Below are 21,525 nucleotides of genomic sequence, written 5' to 3'. Positions count from 1 at the left end.
TGTCCCTGGGCTCTGGGCCACTGGGTGAGCAGGTCAGGCCTGAGAAAAAGGCTCCTGTGTTTTAAAATGTGTCCTGCCTTCCCTGCACCCGGGGGAGAGCAAATTAACACCACCAGGAGCTGCCCTGTTCCCAGCATTATCAGACGGGCAAAGAACCAAAGACAGATAAAACTGGGTGCTGCAGGGTTGTGCTAGGGACAGTGGTACCCCAGGCATCACATAGTGATATAGCAACTGCAACCAGCCACATGGCATCTGCAGAGATCTTCTGGAGGGGACCCACCACCAGCCTGTCAACACTTGTGGGAGAGGGCTGGCGTGGCTGAAACTGCCCGTGATTCCAGCATTTCCCTGGATGAGGAGAAGGCATTGGAAATGGCATTTCGAGTTTGCAAGATGGAGCCAAGTAACCCATTCCTCCTCCCTTAGCAGAATATGGCAGGCATCAGAGTGAGAGGCAGGCCTCAAGCCAGAGCCTTCCTAATGCTAGGCAGGGGCTCTACCCGAGTCACACCCCTCAGCCCCTCACTGGGGGATTCTAGGCAGGGGCTCTACCTCTGAGCCACGTCCCCAGACCCTCACTGGGGGATTCTAGGCAGGGGCTCTACCTCTGAGACACACCCCCAGCCCCTCACTGGCCCAGTTATTAGTCCACAGGTCTGAGGTTTGTTCTAGTTGGAATGACCTAGTGTGGGCTGAGTACTGGGGGAGAGCTGGGGGATACAGTGCATCGTGGGTACCAGTGCTCACCTTCCTCCCGTGCCTTCCTTCCTGTTCTGACAGCAGAAGAGACATTTAAAACAGGAAAGTTTTCCTTTCTATTTTGTTAGAAAAATGTTTACTTAAGAACATCAAAAGGCCAGGACCTGTGGGAGAGGGGTAGGAGTTGGGAGGAAGGGTCTTGGCTCAGCCAGGCTGGGATGGGAACTCCTCTTCATCGGGTCCAGACCTAGGGGAGCTGGGGACCTCTGCATTGGGCAGGAGGGAGGGCAGGATGGTCCTAGAGCACCAGGCCCCACGCAGCGTTGACTACATCTCAGCAGCTTACCAGGTACATCCCTGCAGCAACAAGACTGGCCTTGGGTTCTACTCGGCTGCCTGGCCCCCCATCTCCACCTGGCCCCCATCTCCACCCAATCCCCCATCTATCTCAACTTGGTCCCAACCCCCCGATCTTCATCCCCAACCCTGTACCTGTGGCAAATCTTCGCTTGACCAGGGACATGCGGTAGCCGCCCCCCAGCAGCTCCAGGTCAACACCTGACAGCGTGGCCCCCTCACTGGTGAACTGTGCAGCCACCGGGCTGGGGGTGCTGGGCCCCGACAGCGGCTCCCAGCTAGCAGACAGGTGGCCAGATCCTGGGGAGGCCTAGAGTCAGCCTCACCATGCTATGGACAGCCCCCTGGGCCTGTACCCCATCCCACCCCTGCAGCCCAGAGCAGTCCCCTCGCCGGCTGGGCCTGGAGCATGGACAGAAGCACCTGCCACAGGCACTTAGCAGAGGCAGGTCCTGGCTCTGTGATGCCCCTTCTCATTCTTTAAGCCACGTGGCACAGTGCACCCCCAGTTTCTCCCATTTTAACATGAATCCCTTATTACAACCAGGACTCACCCCCTGCCTCACAAACATCTGGAAGCTTCCACATGAACCTCTTCTCGTCCATGTTCCTGGCATCAGGAGAAGCAGGGTCAGGCTTTCACCCATGCAGACATGGGTAGCATGGGCCCAATTGGGCCCCTAAGTCACCTGTGTGGTGGCCCAGCCTCATACTGCCTGGCCCTGACTCAGTTTCCTCTGCAGGTGGAAGGAGCAGGACAGGACAGATTCCCCAGGATACTGGGAGCCCCTGATTGCTGGCCTGTGTGTTTGCAGCCCCACAGGGCACTGTGGGGTGACTGCCTGGCACTGGCTGGCACTGGCCAGCTCTGGCTGGCATTGGCTAGCTCTGTCTGACACTGACTGGCTCTGGCTGGCTCTAACTGCCACTGACTGGCTCTAGCTGGCTCTAGCTGACACTGACTGGCTCTGGCTGGTTCTGGGTGACACTGGCCAACACTGGCTGGCTCTGGCTGGCTCTGGCTGGCACTGGCCCTCACCAAGTGGCTGCAGGCTGCAGGCGGACGCTGGTCACCGGCTCCCCCACAGGCAGCAACATCTGGACATTGGTGAGCGGCGTGGATACGGTGGTGGCGCCAGCTCGGTAGCTGTACTCCACCGAGACCTGCGTGAGCGTGGGTCCGCACTGCCAGCGTGCACTCAGCTGCAGGGGCAGTGACCCGGGCCCCGGGCGGGAGAACTGCGACAGGAGACAACACGCGGGACTTGGGACATGTCGTGACCCTGTGTCACAGCTCTGCAGCCGCCCAGCTCACCTTCCCGGCCCACCCTCCACACCACCCGCCGTAACCCAGGAGGTGAACAGGTGACCACCCGGCAAGGTAATACACCTTGCAGCCAGCAGCCAGCAGGAGAGCGCACTACTCAGCAAAGCCAAGGGTGTGGGCGGGACTTAGCCTCTGGATTTGCATATGCCAGCACGCCCCGTCCTGCCCCTGCCCACCTGATACCGCAGGAGCACCACGTTGTAGTAGGAGGCGGTGGGATTCTGCTCAGCCTGGCTCTGCAGGGCCTCCGTCAGAGCTGCCATGTTCAGCCAGAAGTCTTTGGTTTCTGGGTCGCTCTGTGAGGGATCACTGCAGAGACGAGGACAAATGGTTCCTCTGATATGCCCTCCCAACCCTGCGCTATCCCCCACCCCCGTGGGAGAGGGGACAGGTAAGGAAGCGAAGGTTCAGAGAGGATGAGCCACCTGCCCCCACGCCACACAGCAATTCCCAAAAGGCAATGCGGGGATCCAGAGTGCGGTGCCTCAGGGGCCCATCCGTGCCTGAGACTCTCTCCCACTGGCCACGGACCTGAAGATCAAGTCTGCATTGGGCTGGAAGTGCTCTATGGGGGCTGTATGTACGAGCCGGAAGCTGAGGACTGGTGGGGGTGGGGTCCCGCTAAACACATGCACGATGCCCGCAGGGAATGTCATGGTCAGCTCCCCGGTGACTCGAGCCAGGCAGCTGGGGAACCGAGAGAGATGCTGGATCAGAGCTCTCCCCGGGGTTCTTACAGTCAGCGAGACCCCATTTGTTCCCAGCATCCAATCTTTCCCTCTTCTATTCCTGCCTGGGCAGAATGAATCCCCACTCTGGGTGGAAGGAGGGAGAATAGTTACCATCCCCGACTCCAGCCAAGATCCCTTTTCTCCTAATTCACTAGGAAGCTCAAACCAGAATGGTTCTGGTTTTTTGGTTTTTTTTTTTTTTTGAAGCAGGGTCTCCCTGTAGCCTCAGCTGTCCTGGAACTCACTATGTAGACCAGGCTAACCTTGAACTCACAGAGATCCGCCTGCCTCTGCCTCCCAAGTGCTGGGACTACAGGTGGGTTCTGGTTTTTTAACCATCCTTAGCTTGGATTTAGGGTCTAACATTCTCTTTGTGGTTTGACTTTAACATCTCTTCTATTGGATCTCAACCCCAGGGATGTAAAATCAGTTTTTGGCTCCTAGGCTCACCCTAACTTGTCCCCACCCCAAATCCCCAGCCTCACTCAAGTACCCTCCATGGCTGCCAATGCCCTTGGGACAGGTTGAGGCTACCCTTGGCAGTGCTCTGCCCGCGGTTCATACCTGGAGCTGTGACCACGGAAGTAGGCATGTACATACTCGGTGAAGGCTGCAGCCACCGGCAGGGCATCTTGGGAGCCCAGGACCACCGGGCTGGGGCCTCGAGAGATGCCTGTGGAGTAGACTGAAGGGGTCAGACAGGGGGCCCACCCAGCCAGCCTGCCCACCACCCACCATCCCAGTCACGGCAGAGCCCAAGCGGTAGAGCTGTCCCAACGCACCGAGTCCTGTCTGGGTGGGGAAGCTGGGCCGCTCAGGGGCGACGCAAGGGGTGGACGATTCCAGCGGGGAGGGGCTCAGGGACCTGGACTGCAGGAGCAAAGTCAGCCCGTGAGTCCCAGAGCTGCCTAGGGGCCCCGGCCCAGGCCTGCCTTGCCCTGGCACCCACCAGGTCCCCGTTGCTCCTGGCAAGTGGACAGGACGCCTTCCTGCAGCGGGGTCTCCGCGGGGGCGCGGCCAGGCCCTCCCGGGTGCGGGCAGCAGGCTCTAGAGGAGAGGACAGCGCTGACACTGACCGACAGCTGCCCAGGGCGAGCTCAGTCCTCAAACCCCAACAGGCAGGAGCCGCTGCTCACGGGGAGTGGAGGAGAGGCTGGGGACCCCCGAACTCCCCTGCCCTGCCCTGCCCCGTCCCCCTCACCCTCCTCAGTCCCCCAGGGGCCGGGTGAGGGTGCGAGGCGCAGTGGAGAGTCTCGCCGGCCCCTGGCCTCGGGGTGCTGCGCCCTGCTGCTGGGCGGGCTCTGCGGGGTGCCGGGCCGGGGGACCCAGGACTCGGGGGATGGTCCGGGGGCTGCGTGCGATGGAGAGTCCAGGCCCGAGTCTTCCACGTTTTCAGGGGACGAGGACGAGAAAGGGGACGGGCTAGAGGTGAAACCCAGACTGCTGGAGCCTGGGGGGCGGGGGAAGAAGTGGTAAGGCCACGCCCACCCCGCCGTCACCTCCCATCTTAGGAAAACCCCACTCCATGACACGCCCACCCTAGCCAAGCCTCCCCTCTATGACCCGTATCCAGCAGAGCGGATCTTCCTTAGCCCCGCCCCCTCTCACCAGGGTCCGGCTGGACCCCGCCCCCTCCACCAAGCCATTTTCTGTCGCTCCGCCCACTCACAAGGCCACACCCACGCAGCCCTGGCCCCGCCTCCCTGCAGCCCAGCCGCGCCGGCGGTGACCCCTCCCCACACCTGTGAAGTCCTCGTGGTCAAAGGCGGACTCCAGCGGAGGCCCGAAGAGGCTCTTGGTCAGCGGCTCATCCGAGGCCGGAGGCTTCTCCGCACAGCTGCGGATGGAGCGCGCGTGTGGGTCGCCGGGCCTGGCTTCGGGCTGTGTCCCAGCAACTTCCTCGCTCCCTGCTCAGCTGGAAGTCCCGCCTCAGGGTCCACCCACCCCTGGAAGCCACGCCTCCTGTCTCCCTGACTTCACTGGCACTTAGCATATGCTTTTGATTCTTCGCTGTTTGGAGGCAACTTTTCACTCTGCAGCCCAGACTGGCCTGGAACTCATGAACATCCCCCTGCCACAGCCTGAGGGCTGGGATGATAGGTGTGGGCGGCTTCATCTGCAATTCCTGAAATGAGCCGCTAGAACCTCTCAGGGGGTAACCTTCTAGGCCACTGCCCCCGAGACCCAGCACAGCACTAGTATACTGCAGACAATAAGTGTCCAGGTCTGATCTTTCGGCCACCGCGAGGCACCACGAGGCAGGGGTGTGGAGGGAGGGGGTGGCCCTTGGAACCCACCTGCTGGTCCGTGGGGCTGACCGAGGCCTCTGTGGCTTGCCAACAGCATCCCCTAGGAAAGACACACAGTCTGGAGCTTCGGGTCACACCAGGGACCAGAGCTGGGTGCTGTCTAGCCAGCTGCTGAGGGTGACCCACAAACCTGGCAGAGGGGAACACCTGCTCTGCCATCCTTGCCTGCCCCCAGCTGCCCAGCCAGCTTCTAATTTCCACAAGAATGCTATTTTGTGAGAGGAGCTTTAAAGGACAGGCAGTGGATTTGAATCCACAGCCATCTACATCCAGGCCCAGGCTCCCGCCTAAGGAAGGATGCCTTCTAAACCAAGACAGACAGAGGCTACTCACGTGATGAGTGACGTTTCATGGTGCCCTGCCGATAGATGAGGCAGTGTCAGGCAGGGCTGCGTCCAACTGGCCCCGGGTCACCCCTGGCTCCCTTCCCCCACCTCACCCCTGCTCCTGGAGGGAGGATAAGAGTACTGGCGGTGGCCCTAAGCTGGGCCGCAGCAGCCTCTGAGCTGCAGGCCAGAGCACAGGCTGGGGCGGGCTTGATGTGCACGTAGAACTTTCTGGGCTCATCGTCGTCAAAATCAGAGTCACTGGATGAGAAGCGTGAGGGCTCAGTGGTATTTGGGCCTCAGTCAAGGAGTCAATCAGGAACCAGAACATGCCCTCCCCACCCAAGGTCCTGTACTATTTATTCTACCCTGTAAGCTTGCTAAACTAACTGGCCAGGCTATTTGGCCACTAAACGCAACACCAGTGCCCCCTCCTCCAGGAAGCCCTCCTAAGTTTCTGCCAGGGAAAGCCCACCGCTTTTATTCTCCTCTCCATCATGAATCCCCCAGATTGGTGCCTGCTTCTGGATTCGATGGTCCACAATTGGGGTTCACCTCACGGGTACCCAGAGGGCAGGAAACTCCCAGCAGGATATTGCTCTGGCTCACATTGGGGCGGACAGTGAAGCCTTCCTCATCCACCTCTGGAGGCACCTGGGGAGAGCGGAAGGTCAGGTTCCCTACAGTAACCTTCCCACCTTGCCTGAACACTGGTGTGGGCAGGCTCAAGGGGGAAACTGAGGCTGGGTGCCACTCTGCCCCTCCTACGGGGATACCTCCTGGAGGTGAGACTTGATTCTAGTACCCAACTGGGCCCCTCTTGCCTGTTACCACCTTTAACCCTGAAGCCCTGCCCACCCCATGTAAACCTGGCCCCACCCACCAGACTCACCCCTGATTCAGATTCTGGGACATCCCTGGAATACAAGAAGAGAAGTTAGCATCACCAAGCCCTGTGCACCCCAGAGAAGATGTAGAAAAGGGTAGCCCACCACATTGCCTTAAGATAGCCCACAAGGCAGGGACCCTGGGGAAGGAGGGTGTGGGGGGGCACCTGCAGGGAGTTGAGCCAGGTACATTCTGAAAACAGCTGCACAAGTGAGGAACTAGCCTGAGGAAGCAGGGAGTATGAGGGCTAGCCTTGGCAAAAGGAGTAGGGTTGTGGGCCAACCTAGGCTACACTGGGTCAGCTGGGCAAAAGGGAGAATTCCAGACTAGTACTATTGAGCTGGCCCGGGACATGGATATTCTTGAGCTAGCCTGGGCCAAGGGGCAGGATTGTGGGCTAGCCTGGGTCAGGGCCGGGCAGTTCCTTACGTGACTGCTCTTGGCTCCCGCCGGCTGAGTCCCGGGAGACGGAAGGCCTTGGCTGCTCGAAGTCGCCTCATTGCTGTGTGGGGGGCGGGGGAATGGGGCAGCTGAGGTCTGAGGTCCTCTGATTTCTGTTCAGACCTGCCTCCACCTCCCTCACCCTACAGCCTAGCCTGGGCATCCAGGCCCAGACGTACTTGCCTTCCTGCAGGGCTGCTGCACTGTAAGCCTCAAAGTCCAGAGGTCCTGGGGAGAGAAGATGGGGAAGCCTGAGACATGAGGAGACAGGTCAACAGCACACCTGCGGAGTCATGGAGAGTGTGAGAAAGAGAGCAGGTCTGGGACAGATCAAGGGCAAGGGGGACTGGACGGGAGCCATAGAGACAAGGGGACAGAACTGGCCTTATGGGGACATAGCATGCCTGCGTTAGTGAGTTACTATCTCCACTTTAAAGATAAGAAAACAGGAGCAGAGAAGTCAGGACACAGGACTAAGGTCACAGTCAGCCCAGGCCTGACTCTAAAACTCTCGCTTTGACGTCCCTTTGGGGTCTGGCTCTATGAGGTGTACACACAAGATCAGCCATCAGATGCCTCCTACTGGGCGGAGACTTAGGTCTGTCCCCAGTCCCATTTTTCCAAAGAAGAAACAGGATCGGAGAGGTCCCGAGGCCTGCCCGAGCGCCCACTCTGAGCCGCCCATAGCAGCCCGGGCTCACCCGGCTTCTCCCGGCCGGTGCCCTTGTTCTCAGCGAACTTCCGGAGCAGCATCTCCACCCTCACGTTTTCTAAGTTCTGCTTAAATTCTTCGTGCACCTGGGTGGGTGGGTGGGCAGGTGTGAGGAGCCGGGCCTCCCCAGACCCTGGGCCCAGCTCCCTCGGCACAAGGCCCCGCCTCCCTAGGCACATGGCCCCCCACCTTCCTCTGCACACGGACCCCTCACCTGCCCTATCTGCACATGTGTGTCCTCCACCGAGTGCGCATAGGAGCCCAGCAGTGCCTTCATGTGCTGCAGATGTGCTTCCTCCATGGCCTGAAAGCGCTGAGGTGGGAGTGGAGGGGCATGTCACACGCCCCCTCTGCCTGGCCAATCAGAACCTCCCAGCTACCTGGCTGCACTGACTGACTTAGGGAATAGCCAATGAGATTCTGCATTAGGACTTTGACTGCAGAAAGCAGAGCGCCCCCCAGGCTGTGGGTGGGCTTGGCTCTGCCACGAACAAACACCTGCATGTATGTGTGTCCCTGGGACTGAGGGCCCCAAGGAAGAAAGGAAAGACTCAGGGAGACACAACTTTCTAGTAACACCATTTGAACACCTTGATCCAGCCATGCCTGAAGCCTCCGCCACCCACCTAAGAGCTTTTCTATTTCAGAAACCTTTAAAAACAATCTGCTAAAATAAGATTTCTATTTTTCTTTTTGAGACAGGGTCTCATGTTACCCAGGCTGGTCTTAAATTCCATATGTACCCAAGGATGGCTTTGCTCTCCTGACCCTCCTGCTTCTACCTCCCTGGTGCCTGGATGACAGACTTGCAGCAGGAAGCCCAGGTTCCCAGCCTATGGTCCTAGGGCTCCTGGGAGCTGGGAGACACAGACTGCACGCCCAGGCACCGAGGCATCCCCATAGGGAGTGTGCAGCAGCATATGGGCACCCACTTCTCACCAAGGCAGAGTCCAGCATCTTGGTCTCAAAGTCCACGCGGGCTGCGTTGTACTTATCCACTGAGCGCCTCAGACTCTCAGCTGCTTTCCTGCTTTTTGTTTCTGCCTGGAGGCACGGGGGGGGGGGGGGGGGGGGGAACCTTTTTTTGGGGGGGGGGGGGGGGGGGGGGGGGGGGGATGGACCATGTTGTCATGGCAACGGTCAGGCAGCTTTGCTACCCTGCCAGGCCAGCACCTGACTGGAAGACTCTTGGGAACCAGGGCCCCATGCCCACGTGGAGAGCACACTACTATGTGACCTGCTGTCCCTCTCTGATCATGCTGCCTGTGCAAACCTTGTCCATCTCCTTCTGGCTGGTGTTCTCTCTGCGCAGACGCTCCAGCTCCATGCAGCGACTCAGGTAGTTCTCCCGGGACTTTGGCAGGAGCTGACTGACTCCTGCCAACACCTGCACTGCATCCAGCGTGCCTAGAACTTCTTCCTTGCACTGCGGGTAGGAGAGTGGCGCTGGAGGCCTGGCTCAGCACAGAGAACCTGCCTAGAATCCTCCAGCGCCTCCCTGGGCCTGGCATGCATGCAATTGTGGGCTCGTACACACACACACACACACACACACACACACACACAGCTGCAGGTTGGTGTGGAGGGTTCATCTGCACTCCCGGAAGTGGCCGCACCCTGGGGTCCTGGGAGCCACCGTGCCCCTGTGGCCTGCTACCTTCTTGTGTGTCTTCATCTGTTCCTCCCCATAGCGAAGCACGTCTTTGATCAGGTCCTGCAGCTTCCGTGTCAGTTCCAGGTGGCACAGCGCCAGCTTGTCGGAGGAAACTCGGAATATCTCCCACAGTGGGGCGAAGGTCCTGGGGACGGGCAGGCCCAGCACTTGCATCCAACAGGCTTGAAAGCCTGTGTCCTCACCCAGCACACCTGGCATCACCTCGCCCCAGGGATGCCCTCCAGGTCACCAAGATCCCTCCTCGTGGAGGCCCTATCACACTCACCCCATGGAGGTCCCATTGCTGGCCAGCTTGGACAGCTTGGCCATAGCCTTGGAGTAAGTCTCCTCGACGCTGGCCCTGGGTGGGGGGAAGGCAAATATGGAAAGATCAGGGGTCCCCAGGGCGAGGTGCCTCCCTGGGTCTCAGTTTCCCTATCTGCACACCATGGCTCTCAAAGCAAACATTTTGGAAATCATGGGAGAGTTTTATTTTTCCTCAAGTAATTTTTTTTTTCTAATTTTATGCGTATAAGTGTATTGCCTGCTTATAAGGGTAGCCATGTTATGCAATGCCCCTGGAGGCCAGGAGAGGGCGCCAGATCCCCTGGAACTGGAGTTATGGACAGTTGTTAGCCACCATGAGGGAGCTGGAAATCAAACCTGGGTTCTCTGCAAGAACAGTCAGTGCTCTTAACCACTGAGCCATCTCTCCAGACTAGGTAAGTTATTTTTTTGGGGGGGGGATGAGACAGGGTCTCCCTGTAGCCCCAGCTGGCTTGGAACTCACTATGTAGATCAGGCTGGCCTCAAACTCACAGAGCTCTGCCTGCCTCTGCCTCCCAAATGCTTGGATTAAAGGCGTACGCCACCATGCCTGGTCAGGTAATATTATTTCTTAAGAGGTCTGGCTCTGTGGCCCAGGCTGGCCTCAAACATGCTGTCATTCTCCTGCCTCAGCTTTCCCCAGGGCTGGAATCACAGGTGAGCTCCAACTCATCTGCAACCAGCACTGTTTCAACCTGATATCCAATGGAATTTTAAAACCTCACTTAAGTGTATGATATTATGTTCAGGAAGCGGGGGCATCAGACCTCCAGAACAGGGCTTAAAAAGCAGCATGCAGGCCAGCAAGATGGCTCAGTGGGTAAAGGGGCTTGCCACCAAGCCCGACAACCTGAGTTTGATTCCCCAGGACCCACAATGGAAGGAGACAACTGACTAGCGCAAGTTGTCCTCTAACCTCCATGCATGCACCATGACACAGCACCCCTCCCCCAAAATACTTATTAGTCCCATATGGCTTGGAACTCACTATGTAGACTAGGCTGGCCTTGATATCACGGAGATCTGTCTGCCTCTGTCTCCCAAGTGCTGGGATTACAGTGTGCACCACTGGGGGCTGGAGAGATGGCTCAGCGGTTAAGAACACTGATTGTTCTTGCAGAAGACCCACGTCTTCCCAGCACCCACATGGCAGCTAACAACTGTCCATAACTCCAGTCCCAGGGGATCTGGCAGCCTCTTCTGACCTCCCCAGGCATTGCACGACACAGGTGCACTCACATACATGCAGACAATACACGCATACCCATAAAATAAAAATAATAAATTTTTTTAAAAAAAACATATGCACCACCATACCTAGCAGAAATAAATTTTTTTTTTGGTCTTTTTGAGACGGGGGTCTCCCTGTAGCCCCAGCTGTCCTGGAACTCACTATGTAGACCAGGCTGGCCTCGAACTCACAGAGATCCGCCTGCCTCTGCCTCCAGAGTGCTGGGATTAAAGGAGTGCCCCACCATGCCCGGCAGAAATAAATTTTTAAAAATAAAATAGCCTCCGGGTGTGGTGGCGCACGCCTTTAATCCAAGCACTCGGGAGGCAGAGGCAGGTGGATATCAGTGAGTTCAAGGCCAGACTGGGCTACATAGTGAGTTCCAGGTCAGCTGGGGCTACAGGGAGACCCTGTCTCAAAAAGACAAAAACCAAAATAAAATAAAAATAAATAAATAAAATAGCAATAATAGAGATGGTAGGACCTGCAGGATTTGAGGACTAGGACTCTGCCCCCTTCTGCCTGCCCTGATTGTTCTTTGGTCCCTATAAGGATGCCTTTCCCACATCTGAGGGCGTGTGAGGTGGGACCGGGGCAGCTCACCTCTCTCTGATGAAGTCCGCCAGCTCCTTGGTGGCCACTGGCCCCTGTTTCACACAATGGTAAAGGACCTCGAAGCCGTGGTTTTTCTCACCCTGCAAGGAACAAGGGAAGAAACAGTGCGTTCAGGTTACCTAGCAACAGACTGGCCTGGGGACCAGCCAGCGAATGGCTACAGGGATTGGGTCAGACCTAAGCCAATCAGCACGCTGCGTTTTCCCGCTGGTCAGAGGGATCGCTTCATAGACCTTTGATTGGTCCAGTGAGAGGGAAGGTTTTTTGTTTTGTTTTGTTTTCAGGTTTTTGAGGGAGGGAGACCCACAACCAACGCCAGTGTGAGTGGAGTGGAGGCTAGAGGTTGGTGTCCCATGTCTTCCTCCTCCTCTCAATCCATCTTTTTTTTTTGAGACCAGGCTGGCCTCCATCTCACAGAGATCTGCCTACCTCCGCTTCTGCCTCTGAAGTGCTGGGATTACATTCGTGCGCCACCATGCCCACAGTGCCCACATCCAGCTTTTTACCTGACTGCTGGGGATGGGCAGTCAGGTCACACTTGCATGCAAACCACTTTTCCAACTGAAGTCAAGACTGGGGCTGACCCAGTTCAGCCTCACATTCCAAATCTCCCAGCCTCTCTTTAGTCACTGGGAGCTCCCTATTGTCCATTAGCTGCTGGGACCCAAAAGATCCTTAGGGTGTCCTGCGTTTACCACCTCATCTACTGGATTCTTCCAGGCCTCACCAGATCAGTCAGGAACTTACAAATCTCTCCACATCTCCAGGGCTGCTCAAAGGCCAAGTATCCTTGAAGGGTCACCATTAACCTTCCACCTTGCCAGAGTATACTCTCTCTCTTAGTTCTGTGCTCTGAGCCATTTCAGGCTGGTGTCTGCACCTCTCTGGGCCCCATTCTCTCTTCTGACCAATGGTGATGATGGTGGCTTCCCACACACAACAGCTCTATAGGTGACATGTGTCTGGCACCTTACCAGACACAGAGACCTCCTGGGTAATACTGAGGGCTCTGCAAACAGTTCAGGCTAAGCCCACCTGCTGATACAAGGGCTCCTTGGGCCAGGCTGCACCAGGCACTGACACCCAGGCCAGCATCTGGGGCTGATGCGGAGCCAAACACTGGCCTGTTTCCAGGGTCTGGCAAGGCCTAAGCACTGTCTTCCTCCCTCAGCGTGGGCGGGCAGCTGAGGATATGAAGACCAACTGTCAGGCCTGGGTCTCTCATCAAACCTCTGGTGGCAGTTGAGTCTGGGAGGAGCCAGAGGCGGTTCTGATCAGGCTTAAACTTACCCTCTGCTCCTTACATCCCCCATGGCCTCCCCAGTGCTCTCCAGGCGTCTTCCATACCTTGGCTCAATGGCACTGAGGGATCCTTGTCTGGCTTGCTTGGTTTGAAAGTAGTAGGTATTGGGCTCCCAATGAGGGGCTGGAGGTGTGGCTCAGAGGTAGAGTCCCCCAGTGAGGGGCTTGGGGGCGTGGCTCAGAGGTAAAGACCCTGCCTAGAATCCCCCAGAGAGGGGCTGGGGTGTGGACAAGCATACAGCCCCTGCAAAGGCCCTGAGTTCCATCTCCAGCATTTAAAGAATAAAAAGCTAGATGTTTCTGGCATGAACAGATGTCCCAAGAGACAGAAATTTCCTTCACTTCCCTCTCCCACAGAGGGGACTTATGCTCTTGGAGCCCCTGTCCTAGGGTGCCCCTGGGCAGGGTGGAAAGTAAACCTGAGTTCTGAGCCCTCCCCTTACAGCTGAGCTAGCTTTGGTGCATGGGAAGAGAGTTGGGTGGCTTCTATTTTCTCTTTCAGAATTATCTTCCCCTTGGGAAATAAAACACTGTAAATATTCAGAGGTGCTACTGTGGGTGTTCCAAACTGTGGGTGATTTCTGCCTCTCTTGCAGCAGCCCCTGAGAGAGGTCCTGTAGGCAGCCCAGAGGGGGCCAGCACCTCCTGGGGTCACACAGCCATTTAGAAGCCAAAAGGGAAGCCCGAGCCTTGCAGGTGGCAAGGGGCGCGGTCCCTTTAAGACAGCAAAGGGAAATAAGAGAGCCCAGCTGGGGAGGGAGCGGGCTTGTTGCTAGGGGCAACCGGTTGCTTAGCAACCCCTTCCACTTACTAAACTGTAGGTTTGCTGGGGAGGAAGGGGCCTTGAAGCCTGGTGTCCCTGACTCCTCTCCTGCTCCTGCATCCTCCGTAGCTCCCCAGTTCCCCAGCTTGATCTCCCCAGCTTGATCGAGGGCCTTGGTCTGTGACCTGCCACCATGCCTCACACCTCTGGGACAGATCCAGGCTGTTTGCTGTGGTTGGAGTAGGTTTTGCACATTGTGGAATACCAGCCTTCAGGGTCACCTCTGCGTCCTGGCTCTCGCTGGGGACCCCCAAGATGGGGTTCAGCCTGTGCCTGCAAGCGGGGGGGGGCGGGTATCCTGTCTTGCTCTGTGTCCCCAAAAATGCAAACTCCTCTCTCAGGAATCAGACGGGGCCTTTGACTCACTCCCAGACTTAGTCTTAATTTGGAGCAGGTTGTCCCCAACCTGGACGGTAAGGGGGAGCGGAGGTGCTGAGGGGGTTAAACCAAGAAACTCTGCAACTTCCCAAGATGGAATTTCCCTGGTGAAACTAACTGGAAGTTCAGTCTGGCTTAGGTGTGAGGCAGGAATCTGCACTTGTTTCTATTCTGGTACTTTTGTTGAGAGTGGGTCTCTCTGTAGCCCAGGCTGGCCTGCAAATTTCCATCCTTCTGCCTCCTGCCTCAGCCTCCCGGGTCTAGGACCCCAGGTTAGCCCTCCACATGAGACTTTGTACTTTTCTCTTGAACAATTCCCAGAACACATCTGCTACTCAGGCCTGAGCTTTCCAGCTCATTGTATGTGACTTGCTTACCCAAGGCCACAGGGTAACCTCTGCTCTGATTAAACTCTGCCTTCTATCTGCCCAGTCCCCTCATTACCATAAGTCCTTCCAGAAGCTCCCCATAAAACCAAGAGTGGTCCCCAAAAATGAAAAATAAAATAAGAGGCACAAGTCTTACCCAAAAATGTTCCCCAAAATACGCCATCTTGGTGGCCTCTGTGCAGACCCCTTGCTGGTCCTGCCCAGTATCTGTCTGAAGAGGCAAGTTTGAGGGGCTGAGTTATAACCAACAAGGACTCGAAGAGGAGAAATTCCAACCTGTTGCACAGAGCATGGAGCAAGGGAAAGCACCAGGGCTGGGAGCAGGTCAGGGCCCTGAGAAGCCTCAGTCCCGGTCCTGTAGGCAAGGGGGACAGACAGACCTGTGCACACCTGTCCCAGTCTCATGGGGCCAGGAGTGGACTAGAGGGACAGGGGCTGAGATGGAGGGGATATGACAGGAAGGGTTTTGAAGTATAGGTAGGAGTTTGTGGGCAAGGGTCAGAGTGGTATTGGATGAATCCCATTCCAGACAGAAGGGCTCTGAGCCATTTCGACAGGTTGGGAAATTGAGTTCCTTCCCAAGAGGGGAGGCTACTTGCCAAGGTCTCACAGCAGGAAGGGACAGTGGATCTCTTGGCTGGAACAACTGGGGGACCCCCTATGGAAAAAAGAGTCTGGACTGACGGGCTGGGAAAGTTGGGGTACCTGCTGGGCCATGTCCTGAAATGTCTCACAAAGAATTCCCCCACCATCAGGGGCCCAGTGAGTCCCAAACACCCCCCAGAAGTCACTGTTTACCTGGCTCTGAGTCACTGTTCAGCTTCGTGCCTCAGTTTCCCCATCTGTAAAGGGAGACAGATCACCTAGAAAGGGTCTTGCTGGAGACCCCAGGTCAGTTTGCACAGGGAGTTGGGTCATGCGGTGGGGGAGGGACACTTGGAGCTGGCTGTCACAGGAGCTGGCCTCATTCATAGTTCATGAGAGCACTGGGCAGTGTGGCGGCAGCCAAGCCCAGGGGGCCTCCTGACAGACGGGTTTGGGAAAACTGTCCAGAGGACCAGGGTGATCCCAACCCTACTGGAAATGAGTAGACTACATTGTGGGGCAGCCTGCCCCTAAGCCCCAATTTACTTAACCTTGAAAGTTAGCTACCTCTACATTGGTTTGATTTGGTCTTTTTGAGACAAGGTCTTACTATGTAGCCCCAGCTGGCCTGAAACTCACTATGTGACCAGGCTGGCCTCCATCTCACAGAGATCCACCTGCCTCTCCCAAGTGCTGGGATCAAAGGCGTGTATCAACTCACCAGGCGTCAGTTTGTTATTTTGGAAACGGTCTCACCACGTAGCCACACTTGGCCTGGAGAGTGCTGGTATTGTAGTGGTGTGCCCTCCAGCCTACTAGAAGTCAGCTTATTCTGACAGAGTGGGGCATGGATACACCTAATCTAGCCCGGGTTTCCCAGACAGAAAGCAGAAGTCTAGGGGAGCCAGGACTGACCGGAGGGAAATAGCAGCTGGGTTTTAAAGTAAGGACAGGAGTTCACTGGGCAAATAAGAATTTCATTTTCAGGATATACCACCACCCTGGATTGGATAATACCAAGAGCCTAACTTGGTGGGGGGCCAGGCTGACAGCCTAGGGAGGAGAACCCCAAATGTCCATATTGTGCTTTTGACTCCCCCCCACCCCCGCCGCCTTTTATTTTCTTTCATTGTTTCTCTGGGGGTGGGGTGGGGGGCAGGGTTTCACTCTGTAGCCCAGGCTGACCTCTAACTCATGGCATTTCTTCTACCTCAGTCTCCCAAGTGCTTGAGTGACAGACTGGAGTCACTATACACATCTTCCTGGTCTCTGAACACCCTCACCGGTGCTGTGGGGTGGGGGACCCGCTAGTCTCAGGTTTTAACTTCATGTTAAACAAAGTAAAATTTATCACCCTTGCACACCCATGCCAGCACACACCAGACACCTTTCTAGGCTCCTGAGCCACGTAGGGCTGGAACAAGGCAGATAAACTTCTGTCTGACACCCAGTTGAAGAGGCGGCCACGGGGTGCCATTTCCTGAGAAGTCGCCGGCATCACCCTAGTTCATGGATCCAATGAGATGGCCAGTCCCCTGGCCACACATAAGACATGCTGAGCCCCCCTGCACATGTGTCCAACCTCAGCCCCCAACTCCACCACCAACATTGCCACCATCGCAGAGCTGGAAACAGAACAGCCTGACACAGACACCAGCCTCAGGACGGCAACACAGGGCTGGCTGCTCCAGAACTCCTACTTGATGGGTCACATGCAGCCCTGGGTCTCCAGGTCTCTTGACAGCACACAGCCTGGACCGCCGCCCAGGGCAGACATGGGGAGCTGGCAGAGGTGATGGCAGACTTGGCCCAGGAAGTGATACCTGCTGCTCCTCCCAAACCTCTGCTCTGAGGCTCCTTCCGGTTCTGAGGGCCAAAGATGAGCGCTGGGGTCAAACTCACCAATGGGCACTGACGGGGCTGGGGCTAGGGCCCTTAGAGAATGGAGCAGCACCGGGAGGCCCTGGCCTGACACCTCCCCTAGCACCAACTGGAGGCCCGTGTCTAAGACAAAGCAGGAAGCCCCCGCCCACTGCCATCCAACCGTCAACCGTCACCTCCCCAAGTCCCACACCCCTGGGACCTCCCCAGATAGTAATCAGAATAACTGGGGCATAAGAGCCACGGAGTCTTTACCCTTCCCATGAGGGGAAACTGAGACTTGGAAAGGCATGAGCCTCAACAGACAAAGGGAAATTCCAGCATTACATCAGGAACACTATATTCAGTTTTGTTTTAGGCAGGGTCTCATGTACCCCAGGCTGGCTTCAAACTCACTACAGAGCAGACAGAAGCTGATCTTGAACTCCTGATCCTCCTGCCTCCATCTCCCTAGTGCTGGTAATCATGTACCACCAGGCCTGGTGATATAGTAATATCAAATACTGAAAGATTCTCCTCAACCCCAAGTCCTTTTTTTTTTAACCCTCTGATTTTAAAAGAAGTAAAAATACTACCACAGACCCCTAAAAACCCTCTGAGCTTGAGACATTTTATTTACTGCAATCCAGGCCTTCCTGGCTTCTACAGGGCCAGGAGGAGGCCCAGAGACAGACAAACACCAGCCCAAGGTCACACAACACTCCAGTTCCCCAACACCAACTCCCCCAAACCTGGGGCTCAGGTGAGCCTAGCTGGGTGCAGATGGAATGGGGGGTCACCAACAGAGGCAGAAATGCCAGCCAGAGCCCCCACCCCTGGTGTCAGATGTGTGCGGGCTCTGTTGGTAGCCCTTGACCCTTCCTGGGGACCTTCAGGTATGCCTGCCCTCTCTGAGCCTCGGGAGCCTATCAAATAGGAACCCATAGTGTTCCCTCCCCCCCAGCTTCAGTTGACACTGTGTCCCAGCCAGCACTCCACAGGGAAACTGAGGCCTAGGCTCCAGGCCACGAGATGACTCATGCTGTGGAATTCCTCAGCCCTCCAGCTGAGCCACTTCTCTGGATGCACACACATTAAGTATCCGCTGTATACTGGAGTCCCCTGGGGTACTGAGGACTCACATCATGTCCTTCACAGACCTCTCACTTCCTGGTCAGCTGTGACCCCATTTCATGAACTTATCCTAATTAATATCATAGGGAGCGAGGTGTTTACAGTGCGCCCTAACGCCCACATGACTTCTGATCACCACACAGGGTTTCTGCCCATTTCACAGGACAAAAGCCAGGTGGAGGCACACAGGGAGAGGCAGATACAAATGTCAGACTCTCTGCCTGGGACTCACCTCACTGCCCTCCAATGGACAGGGGCTATGCCAGCCTGTCCACTCCGCCTTCCACCTGGGACCCCGCCCAGGACCTGGCTGGGTCCTGGCGTGGGTGATGGTATGTGGGTCAGGGTGTGCCTCGGGGCAGCCTCTCGGGGAGCCACCAGGATGACAGAACCCCTATTCTCACCACAGCCTGGTCTGGTTTTATTGGGGTAGGGATGGACCACTCCCCAACAGCAAGGCCAGATGTGCTCATCAACTCATTTTTGTTTGTTTGTTTTTGTTCATGGGTTTTAAGAGGCAGAGTCTAGCTCTGTAGCCCAGACTGGCCTCAAACTCCTGATCCTCCAGCCTCAGTCTCCCAAGGGCTGGGATGGATACATCAGGGTCAACCCATTTTAAAGTGCAATACACTGAGTCTGTCTTAATACCCCCTCCCAAAGCCAGCCCACCTTCGGCCAAAGAGTGGGATCCCTAACTGGTAAAAACGGGGAGGGTATGTCTGGAATCCGAGGCAGACAGCCTGGCCCTCCATTTTCAGAAGAGGAGACAGAGGGTCAAGGAGGTGCTGTCACCTACCCAAGGTCACCATGCAGCAGGTCCCAGCAAAAGCTGCCCAATGTAGGGGCAGCCACCCCCAGTCTCCTCCACACTCACCGCCCACCTCAGCCAGTCAGGCACATCTTAATTTACCTCGACTTATTTTGGTCCCTAGGAACAGATGTTTGCTGCCCCCCTGATCAAGAGGAGTCCCCAGTTCAGGCTCCAGGCCTGGAGAGGCCTGGCCAACCAGGGAGAAGACCCCACACCGCCGACCTCCCCAGAAACTCAGCCTCAGGGTTCCCATCGAGGTCGCCCATGCAAAGCCCCCACCTGCCACCTTTGCAGTGCGTGCCAGGCATGCCGAAAGAGGGGTCCCCAGCTCCCAGGTTGGGATGGGGAACCACATGTAAAGAAAGAAAAGCGCGTCCCCCATCTTAGGGTCTGGGGTGTCTGCAGGCTAAAGATAGGCAGGGAAATTTGGGATGCCCTGGGGGTCCCCACCTCCCAGCTCCGGTTTGAGGGATGGAAGGGAGCCGCGCCCCGGTTTCTGCAGCTCGGCACCTGTAGATAGCTCTCGGCTTAGAATAAAGGGATCTGGGGACCCCGGTTCAGAACGCAGGGATCTGGGGGTTCCCGCTCCGCCCTGGGGGATACTCACCGCCAGGCTCTGCGACCCGCAACGCCGCCACCTGCGCGCGCTCCAGACCCCGCGCCCCGCCCTCTCCGCGCGCTGCAGAGCGCGCCGCCGGCTCCACCCGAATGGAGCCGTCTTGAAAAAGCCCCGCCCTCCGCGGCTCTTCATCAGCCCTATTTCCTGATTGGCTGAGCCGCACCACTCACCCGCAGTTCATTTGCATAGCTTAAAGTGACAGGGGACTCTCCTTGCTGTGCACCTGAGAGTCCTTGGAAAGGGAAGAAGGAGGGGGCAGCTTTTACTGAGCACCTACTGTGTGCCTGGCTCATGGGAGGGTCCCTACAAGGGGTGATGTTGAGCCTCATTTTACAAATAGGGGTACTGAAGATCAGAGAAGCTAGGGTTGCTTTGGAGACCACACAATAACTCTGCTCTGCCCATAAATAATGCACTTAATTAATGGAACCCAGGACTGGCACATACTAGGCAAGCGCTGTATCACTGAGCTACATCTTCCCTCCCCGTGTGACAATTTTGAGACACTCCAAACCCCCTACCCCGGGTTTTCATAAGACTTATACATAGTCTGGTGGCTCTGTTTCAACCGTCTACTCAGGGACACACACCTGCCTCATGTGACCCCAGCCAGGTCTGTTAAATCACCAGCCTCCAGGGCTCCCACTCAGGAGCTCGGACCACAGGCCTGGGGACATCTGAATAGCTACCCATCTCTTCATCCCGAACATCGGTCTCAGATACCCCAACTTGACCATTTTCCTACATCCTGCTGTGGCAGGGAGTCAAGGTCTGGGCACCCTGCCTGGTGCTGCCTCCTCCCCTCGTACCCCCTTGTGCTGATCTCCTCCAGTTCTACCCTAAATGATACTTGGTTCTGATGGCTACTATGTATATTTAGTCATTTTACTTTAGGGCAAGTGAAATGGCTTAATGAGTAAAGGTGCTTAGAGCCAAGCCTGATGTCCTGAGCTCAATCCCTGGGACCCCCACGGTGAAACAGAGAGAACTGAGTCCTGCAAGTTCCCCTCTGACCTCCACACACTTGCTGTGGTGTGTGCATACCTACCCATAGAAAAGCAACTCAATAATGGAAAAAATAAAGATTAAATATTTGACTTGAGAGCCTTCGTGTCACCACTATGAAAACACACAACTAATTCACACTTTATTCACATTTTCCAAATACACTTTTCCTGCCTCAGGAGCCCACATGTCTCAGATCCTAAGGTGTTCGGGGTAAGTGCTTTTCCCTGCTGAACCATCGTTCACCGGCCTGATTTTTATTATTGTTGTTGCTCTGGGCTAGAACTCAAAATCCTCCTGTTTTAGCTTTCCTTTCCAGTGATTCAGTCATAGCTGTGTGCCAGCACAGCCTGCCAATGATTCTTTTACGTGACTCAGTAGTAGTCCCTTAGATGCAATTATCGCAGATATACTATCATGAATAAAACTACTATATATGTATGGCCCGTAACCAAATGTCAAAGGGTAACTCTGCACAAGTTAAATTCAGTATGAATGGTTTTAGACTGATGACTATGGTTTTGATCTGGAATGTTCCCCCAAAGGTACTGTATTAGTTTGCTTCCCATTGCTGTGATAAAACACTCTGACCAAAACCAACTTGGGGGGCTGGAGAGATGGATGACTCAGCGGTTAAGAACATTGGCTGCACTTGCAGAGGACCTGAGTTCAGTTCCCAGCACCCACAGGGGACTAGCAATGTCGTTAACTGCACTTCAAGGGGACCTGATGCCCTCTTCTGGCCTCCTTGGGCATTGCATGACATGGGCGCACTTTCATACATGCAGGCAAAACACTCTTACACATAAAATATTAAAACAAAACCAACATTTTTATTGCATCTTACACTTCCAACTGACAGTTCATCATTGAGAGAAGTCAAGCAGAAACTAGGGCAGGAGCTGAAGCACAGGCCATGGAAGAAGGCTGCTTACTGGCTTGCTCCTCTAGCCCATGCTCAGCCTGCTTTCTTATACAACCTAGGACCAACTGCCCTGG

At 56.0% G+C, this 21,525-nt stretch overlaps 1 protein-coding gene across 2 annotated transcripts; it reads right to left on the bottom strand.

The window, feature by feature from the left end:
* Positions 1-809: 809 nt before the first annotated feature.
* On the bottom strand, positions 810-19,578 carry Fcho1 (FCH domain only 1). Of its 2 annotated transcripts, XM_008824581.2 has the most exons (29): positions 19,510-19,578; positions 15,311-15,354; positions 15,112-15,170; positions 14,649-14,723; positions 11,609-11,700; positions 9,734-9,808; positions 9,451-9,592; positions 9,067-9,219; positions 8,733-8,837; positions 8,008-8,106; positions 7,783-7,879; positions 7,265-7,309; positions 7,070-7,142; positions 6,645-6,669; positions 6,349-6,406; positions 5,866-6,044; positions 5,760-5,784; positions 5,415-5,466; positions 4,860-4,954; positions 4,319-4,567; positions 4,067-4,164; positions 3,900-3,987; positions 3,682-3,790; positions 2,918-3,073; positions 2,563-2,695; positions 2,099-2,298; positions 1,614-1,669; positions 1,195-1,359; positions 810-1,059 (listed from the first exon to the last, which is right to left on the bottom strand). In XM_008824581.2, exons 4-29 carry the CDS (start codon positions 14,673-14,675, stop codon positions 1,037-1,039), a joined length of 2,619 nt encoding a protein of 872 aa, XP_008822803.1. In that variant the 5' UTR covers positions 14,676-14,723; positions 15,112-15,170; positions 15,311-15,354; positions 19,510-19,578; the 3' UTR covers positions 810-1,036. The 2 variants fall into 2 exon arrangements, with proteins under 2 accessions (XP_008822803.1, XP_008822802.1); XM_008824580.2 differs by lacking the exon at positions 15,112-15,170.
* Between the last annotated feature and the right edge of the window lie 1,947 nt (positions 19,579-21,525).

The sequence above is a fragment of the Nannospalax galili genome, unplaced genomic scaffold, assembly GCF_000622305.1.
Source record: "Nannospalax galili isolate Female #2095 unplaced genomic scaffold, S.galili_v1.0 scaffold529, whole genome shotgun sequence".
Taxonomy (NCBI): Eukaryota; Metazoa; Chordata; class Mammalia; order Rodentia; family Spalacidae; genus Nannospalax; species Nannospalax galili.
This window is presented reverse-complemented; position numbering and strand designations above follow the sequence as displayed.